The sequence below is a fragment of the Quercus suber genome, unplaced genomic scaffold (assembly GCF_002906115.3).
Source record: "Quercus suber isolate HL8 unplaced genomic scaffold, Cork oak 2.0 scaffold_155, whole genome shotgun sequence".
NCBI classification, from domain to species: domain Eukaryota; kingdom Viridiplantae; phylum Streptophyta; class Magnoliopsida; order Fagales; family Fagaceae; genus Quercus; species Quercus suber.
Window position 1 is genome coordinate 1164767 of NW_027069616.1, and position 8510 is coordinate 1173276.

The 8510-nt window shown below is 35.0% G+C and overlaps 1 protein-coding gene across 3 annotated transcripts; it reads right to left on the reverse strand.

Annotated features, from left to right (window-relative positions):
• Positions 1-427: 427 nt before the first annotated feature.
• On the reverse strand, positions 428-5898 carry LOC112034010 (uncharacterized). Of its 3 annotated transcripts, none has more exons than XM_024066797.2 (7): positions 5789-5898; positions 5471-5682; positions 5231-5313; positions 2468-2554; positions 2064-2212; positions 1570-1701; positions 428-967 (listed from the first exon to the last, which is right to left on the reverse strand). In XM_024066797.2, exons 2-7 carry the CDS (start codon positions 5673-5675, stop codon positions 778-780), a joined length of 846 nt encoding a protein of 281 aa, XP_023922565.1. In that variant the 5' UTR covers positions 5676-5682; positions 5789-5898; the 3' UTR covers positions 428-777. The 3 variants fall into 3 exon arrangements, with proteins under 3 accessions (XP_023922565.1, XP_023922563.1, XP_023922564.1); XM_024066795.2 differs by having other exon boundaries at positions 5231-5316; XM_024066796.2 differs by having other exon boundaries at positions 5231-5316; positions 5772-5896.
• Positions 5899-8510: the final 2612 nt, after the last annotated feature.

The window sequence follows — 8510 nt, forward strand, 5'->3', positions numbered from 1 at the left end:
CTAAAAGAGTGGATTAGGGCGGTCTTCCTGAGTATTTCCATCTGATTACTACCGTTTACTATTTGCATTGAATATAATAGAGTAAATTAGGGGATTAGGGGGAGTGTTCCCATCAGATTACTACTGTTTACTATTTCCATTGAATATAATTGCGACAGTCTGTTTCATCAAAAGAACAGTGTGATGTATGGATTCCAGAAATAGGGTTGAATTGGTCGATTACTTAATAATACACGTCATTAAACTGGGTTTTGGAAATTGGAACGCAATGTCATGCCAACATTACATTCCAAATTAGGGGCTTTGGCCTTTGGTATGGCCTAGTCCTAGATTATTGTGATGGAGCTGTGATATTCCATATTATCAGAAAATTGATGGAGTGGCCCACGATTCATTAAAATAGAATGAACCACAAACAAGGCAAAGATCGATGAAAGACTATGAATAATGCAAACGAAATCAAAAGTCATGCAGTTGGTCAAAAACCAGTTGGTGAGCTTGGAGAGGCAAAGGCATGATTACTCCAACTACAGTCAATACTCCTAGATTTTTAAATAAAATAAAATAACATATTCAATTGTCTCATTGTCAAATTCACTGACCAGACCACTATCATGCACCCAAATGGATCTCTGCCCACTTTTTTCCTCTCTTTTCTCTCCTTGAAGTTCAATTGGGAGTCTAAAGCTTCCTAGAGCTTTTCCAAACAGCATGAATACTCAAGCAAGCTCTAGAGGCAAAAACATCACAGATTCAAGAAATCTAGAGAACATCTTGCTAGGCCTTTACATGTTCCCTGATAAACTGTTCCACCTGATTTGTCTCACCAGTCAAACCAGAAGCTTCTGCAACAGTAACTTTGTTATCACAGTGAGAGAAAGAAAATGCTTCTCCAGGTATCCCAAGTGTGTAGTCATTTGCAATGTCAGCTTCTGAAATTGAACTTCTTGATGCCCTTAATTTGTCACTGTCAAGAGATAGAAAATATGTTAGAAATATGAGTCATAAGCATCACATTGTAATTTCATTCAGCTAAGGAATATGGATCCAAATTCAACAACTAACTCTAGAAGGATTATGAATGAAAATCACAATGATCATACTGTAAGCAGAATTTTCTTGAAAGACAATTGGTGTAATGGCAAAGATCTCTTCCTTCTATAATTTACTTTAGAGCGAATCATGATCAAAAGCAACCACTTGTAAAAATGTCCAATAAGATGCAATTGATCAAGGATGAAACATCGAGAGAATAACTTAATGCATACATGTCATAAGTATTTTGCAAATATATAGAGCACCATCCAGTGAGCTGAGAATGAAGGACACACAAAAGATATTGCATTGAACAACAACTTTTGCATGACTCAAGGATGGCAATCCAAAATACTAATGCAACATTTTCTTACATAATGGAGAGATATCTCTTCTTCATCTATTAATAATGTAGAGCAAATCGTAGCAAATGGTGGCAAAACAAGCAGTTTAATCCCATACACAGCTTGCAAAATGTGCAATAAATGTAATCAACTATGAACAATTCGATATAAAAGAACTTAGAAGCCATACACTTCCTTCTCCATCTGTTTCCTGATAAACTCCTTGGTATGTGCTGTCACTTTGTCTGTTTTGTTGCAGACAATGAGAACTGGAATTTTCTTCTTCACGACACTTGCCTTAGTCAAGATGTCATACAGGTACCTTTTTGCAATCAAGTAAGAAATGTTAGTATCCTTGTGTGCAACATATCTCTTTGTCAATTCTAATTTCCATTTGCTCACTAACTGTGTTGTTTCTTTCTTTTGGGCTAAGATAATTAAGGAGAGGAGGGGAGGATGAGGCCCATAAGAGTAGATCCAATGCCCACCCCAAAAGAAGTACACCGATTCCCATGGTAACCATGTGTTGCTCACACATAAGGATGGAGCTTGGACTCGTTGGGGACCCATGAGGTCCAAGCCATGGTTGCAGGGTGTGGAAAATTAGTAAATGATGGAAAAAGAACAGTATTTTTTAACCACATATTGTGGCTTAGGCCAAAAAAATAAATAACAATCATTTACTCTGAAGCAGCACGGCAGTTTGGTAAGAATTCTAGAGCATCCACCACGAAAACAATTCCTGCTGCTTGAGGCAAGAACTCATCTAGCTTGGGTCGAAGACGAGAATGTCCAGGAACATCAACCAGATGAACAGGCCTTATTTTTCCCTTCTGTCAAATGGGAAGATAGAAAGGTTCAGTTCAATTGACTCTGAGATTCAATAACCAACAAATAAAAAACAATATAATGACAAGGAGAGAAACTACTAGAATTAATCTTATGTTCACATGACAGTTGAAGGAGTTGGCATGCTTCCCCTCATTATACAGAAGAAGTGTGATTTGAGAAAATCAGTATGCACAGAGACATTTGGCTGTGCTTGTTTGCTCATGCATTGGTTTTACAAAAAGAATAAAATATGATACCTTTGTTTTTTCAGAATGAAGCACAAACAGGCCCTCATTTGGTTCCATTGATGTAACAGTACCCTGATGGGAAGAGCCATCCCGAAGCTGGACCAAGCATAAAACCATGCACAAAAGGTAAGATTGACATCTGTAAGGCATAAACTATGTCATGTAATAAATTAATTAGTAGCAATATGAGCAGTATATGGGTTCTGCTAAATAAAAGCTTCTTAGGAGAAAAAAGGGGAAGCCCCTAGTAAACATGATGCCAATAACAGGAAAGTCAGCCTATAAAATTAAAATTAAAAACAGAGCATAGAAGAATCACAATTGAAAGGACCAAGAGCCCGAGATATTAAAAAATAAAATAAAAATTGAAGGAACACCATCTAATCCTATGGATAAAAGGTTCAATCACCTTGAATGCTCAACCACTGTGCTATTGCAAAGGCACTAAGTCAAGCATAACATCACCGCCTTACAAACAACACTACACTTTATTTCCTAAGTTCCTAACTGCCACTCTCCGACACTCCAAAAGCTTCAGAACAAATTGGACAATAATAATAAATAAATAACCAAATAATGCAAAGACCAAGGAACAGAACTTCCAGGTTGCTGAACAGCACAAAATAATGTTCTCTAGTCTTTCATTATGCATTCCACCATATAATTTAACCAGTCGTTAACATGTGCGATGCACGGGAAAGCTATTCAACATGAGATTTTAAAAAATATTTGAGCAACAGTAAACATCATAGGAACACAACAATGATGAAATTAAAATTCAAAGCTCAGTTAATATTATATATTACAAAGCCCTCCAACACAAGTGATTATAATATTTGAATCATTTCCATTTTCTTTCTTTTTTTTCTAGTGCAGGTTAGGAAAACTACTGCATTCTTTAGAAACAAACTTCTAAAAACTCCATGAACTAAGTAATCTTGTTCTGCTTAGGGGGAAAAAAGACTCATTTACTGAAGATATACGCACTGAAAATACTTCTCTCCAAAGGCCATCCAAGTTATTTTACCTCTAATGCCATGCCATGATGATAAATGAAATGATAAGGGTTTTGACTAACCACAAGCATGGGCTATCTATAGGATAACACTAATATTTGAATTAAAGAAAATATATTATGCTATAAAGTATGAAGCTTGAACTGTACAAGTTACTAAACAACCAATATTCAAAAGACTGCTCATTCAGCTGTCACAAAAATATCCTATTCCTTGCTAATTATTTAGCTAAGAATAATAACAAAACTCAACAAGATTCTCCCCACTAATTCTTCCCCAATATCATTGAATAAAAGAAAACCAAAAAATTAAATAAAACTTATTCTTCACCATGACACCAAACTCCCCAGCCCCAACCATAGTATGTAATTCTCGTTGTCCATGACAAAGTGTCTCCATTACTCATTCACCCAATTTGGTGTGTCCATATTCTCTTTTAAGTAATAACTTACAACTACTCCATGCTGCCTTAACAGGTGAACTTTAAAGTTAAAGAAAGGATAACTTCAACATGTGGCATTTTGCAAGGCCACATATTTATTTAGCTGCTGTTATTAACCAATACAGAGGCAGGGAAATTACCAATTTTATGGAACAAACAGCTTTGCAACAGAACCTGAGTCCTCAAACAAAGCCTGAAGCCTCTTGGCCGTGAATTTCCAGCAATATGGCGCCTCAACAGGCATAACAGAAATACGACTCCTACATAACTGAATAACTATTACTCAACTAAGCCATATTTCTAATTGCAGTATGGGTTCATAGATGCAAAGATTACATTTATGAAGTTTTATCAGCCCAACAGGTTGGAAATTGTTTGCCTACCAAGTTTGATGTCAAAGGTAACTTTTAAAGGGGATCTCACTTGGGGCAATCAAAGTAAAACATAGTTCATTAGATGCCCCAATCAGATTCAGAGCATATAACTAACAGAACAAAGATCCTAAAAATAATAGTTGGGGCACTATGAAACACTTTTCAAGCCAATGAGCTGTAGCTCAAACAGCACTTCCTTCTCCCATTACAATGGTCAAAAGGGTGAAGTATTAAATTCAAAACCTTTTCGTGTGTATAAAAAAATTAAAATGAAAATGAAAATTTACAGCTTACATCAAGACAATTATTTTTTCCATCTCACAATGTATTCCTAATCCATGGGTTTTGAAAAATTATAGATTAAGAACGCTTTCTCTATTCTTTCAGATGAATCACTATCCAAGACACTTAATATACATTATTTAACTATTGGTGTTCAAATGGAGTGTCAGATTCTAGATAGTTCCTTGTGCCCCTGGGTGAAAATGTAAACCTTCGTATAACAAAAAATGCAATATAACATAATGAATCACATCAAGACATAATACTACATGATTGGCCAATATGGTAGTCTGAAAGGCATGCTCGAGATATACAATGTTTGTTGCAGAAACATAAGGAGACATCATTCCAAATAAAAGCATACAATATTTGATAGACGTTACAACGAGTAGAAACTGCACTTAATGAGGCTCACTGCATAGCTAAATTTCCCGATTCAATCAAATTGAAAAAAAAAAAAAAAAAAAGAATACAAAAGTTGAGTAATTGGGTTTACATTAACACTACACTGTACACATACATGTGTTATTTGACAAAACTTTCCTACCCTACTAGTTTTGCCCAAATAGATTGGTGCCGTGTACCCCAAAAATTAAGTCATGAGAGCAAAAAAAAAAAGACAATTCAAGAACACAAATCCAACAATGGCAGTGCTTACTTGATAGAATAGAACAGTTTTCCCACTCCCACTAAGCCCAGTTAGCACAATTGTATCCGATTTCGCACGTTTGAACAATCGAACTGCTACACAAAGCAATTCAAAAAACAGAAGACATTACTTAACCTTTGAATACACATGCAAGATTCACTGAATATATTGAACATCGAAAAACTGAAAACTGTGGGTTTCAAAGAATGAGAGAGAGAGAGAGAGAGAGAGAGAGAGAGAGAGAAATACTGAATAGGAAGAAGAGGGTTGTGAATAACAAAACAGCGAGAGCAGCGTAGAGCTGGTTTGGTGGAATCTGATGACTATATTCAATCCCTTGGTTCAACCATTGCGTCGCTTGATTCTTCCACGGCTCCAACTGATTCTTCCACTGCTCCAATTGGTTCTTCCACTGCTGCTCCAATTGATACTTCCACTGCTCTGTTCCTTCCATTTCAAAACTGAACAAAACACAAATTAATGTTAAAAAACACACAAACACACACAGAGAGACAGGAAATGGAACTCGATTAAGGTCGAAATTACTAACGTAAATGGAGGTCTCACCAGAAACTATTTGCAGAGAAAAAATTGAAACATAAAAGATTATCTAAAGCCCTAGAATAGTAGAATATAACGATCCTTTTCTTTCAGATCTCTCTCAGACTCTCACACTCTTTTTTTTTTTTTTTTTTGCTAAAATGCAAAACCCACCTCTAAGTTTCATCATTTTGCATCTCAGTCCTTTTAATTTCAAAAATTTTCAATTCAGACCTCTGTTAAAGTTCCGTCTAGTTCTGCCGTTAATGTTTTAAAAAAAAAAAAAAAACCTAGTACCCAAACGGTGTCGTTTCTTATCTGAAGAACGCAAAAAACAAACCCCACTCCCCAAAACTTAAATATTAAAATCAGGCCTAAACGTTATTGGACGGCACTTTGACGGAAGATTGAACCGAGTAGTTTTGAAATTTAGAATATTGAAATGAAAAATGATGAAATTTAGGAGTTTATTTTTCATTTAAGTTTTTTTCTTATCTAGGTAACAAATTAAACCATAAACTTAAAAAAAAAATATAGCAAACTAATTCCAAGATCAAATTAAACTAACATGGTAACACCCTTAACCATGAAATAAAAATAATAATGCAAAAATGTATAAGAGTTACAAAAATTATTATTTAAAGAAACATATATTTTAAAAATAGAAATCTTAATAGTTTCCATCTCCTCTTTTTTTCTTTTTCTTTTTTATCAAAATGTTTTGACTGAATAAACGTAAAACTTAAAAAACTCAATGTTACAAAAGTTAGAGGTTAAAAGTAAATTTTAATAAAATTTAGAGCATACAATTTGCATTTTGGCTAATAATAAGCTCAAACGCTTTAGCAGCAACAGAGTGAGAGTGTGATACTCATTTCTATCTACCTGGTAGTATTACTAAATCAGAATTAGTTTCTTAAAAAAAAAAAAAAAAAATTGGAATTAATGGTCTCAAACGGAACTCGATTCTTGTGGAATTAATTGAGTATTTGTGCTCTGGGCTGAGCTGGTTTACGTGAATTTAGATTGTGTTTACAAGTTCCTGCTTTTGCGGACTCTGTTTCTGAGTAGGCTTTACTCTGTAGTTGATGTTTCTCGGGCTTCACTGAGAGTCAAGGAATGTATGCAGACAATTGGAGTCTACAGTCTTTTACTATGAGACCGCAGTTTAATAAGTGTCTCTGCTCTTGGTCTTTTTTGCTTACTTGGTTAAGGAAGGAAATTTAGCTTTGCAAACTGTAAGGTTGAAATTTATCAACCATCTTGTTAACTTTATTTCGTTTTAATTTGCTTGTAATATAGCACTTAGTAACCCTGTATTTAAGTGAGATTCATGTAAGGATAGTGTGTGAAGAGAGTGTGAAGAATTGCTCATCTTTGTGCAAAGAAGCAGAGACTCACGGTTAGGACTCGCAACTGACTCGCGGCTTGCAAGCCACCAAATGCTGTGCACGTGAGAAGCATGTGGGAAGGTGAAGGGTCACACCAGCTATCGCACTACAGGACAAAAGTCCCAAGCTGGCCAGGCCATTACCTCGCGACTTGAACTCGCGATTTGGACAAGCCGTGAGGCCAAGCCGCCAACTTACCCTGCTTGGCAAAAACTGACTCTTCGTATTCCAAACACACACTATTATATATAGACCCTTATACCCACGAAATCAAGAGAGCTTCCAGAGAGAATTTTGTGAGAGAAATCCTAGAGAAAAATAAGATTGTCTCATCCCTAATCTTCACTAAGAGACTCTACAAATTTCTCTACTCTCTTCCTCTCCATTGATACATCCTTGAGAGGTTATTGATCAAATCTTTTTCTCATCACACCCACATCTGTGAGAAGGTACATTTGGTGCTAAAGAAAGCAGTTTGTAATGGACCAATGACTATTGGTTAATGCTATGGTGTATAGCGGAATCTGGTAAGCTAAAGAAAAAATAGGTTCGACGCAACCTCGTTGGAGCAAGAAGCTTGAAGGGCTTAGGTACACTGGGTAGATTAGGCTTGGAGGGTTTTCTGCTGTTCAAGTATCCCAAATACATTCTTTAATGGATTATTTACCGCTTGGAGGGCGGCGGAGAGGTTTTACGCCGAGGGCTTCGGTTTCCTCTTCGATAACACATCGCGTGTTGTCCTTGTGTTTGTATCTCTCTTCCTTTATCTTTGCCTTTTATTTTCTGCTGTGGATGTGATTATAATTGGCTTAGATTGTTTATCAATTCTGTGTTTGGCTTATGTTCATGTTCCGCACATTAATTGTTTGATATTAAGCTTGAATTGATATTTTGTAATTGAGGATCAAACGTTCAAGGGTGTTTTACACATATATTGAACTTTCACAAACTATGTAAAGGATACTAGGATAGATTCTCTTTTCATTTGGCTTGAATAATTTCATATATGTTTTTCTGCCTTCTTTGCAAATGGTGTATTACATTTTAAATTTTCTAACTTAAAACTTTTTTATTAAAAAAAAAATTAAGGTTTAATTTGTTAGTTTTAAAGTTTTTGTTAAACTGATTTTTTTTTTTTTTTGTTAGAATATTTTTTTTGTCCATAAATTTTGTATGGGTTACATTTTCATACTTTAATTTTTTATAAAAAAAAAAAAAAAATCATAAAATAATAATAATAAAAATATATTTAATAAAAATTATTTATATAAAAGAAGTATATAACCAAGAACTACATTAAAAAAAAAAATTAGGGAGATTAAATTCTATAAAGATGTGGTATAAAGCCTAAGTTTTAC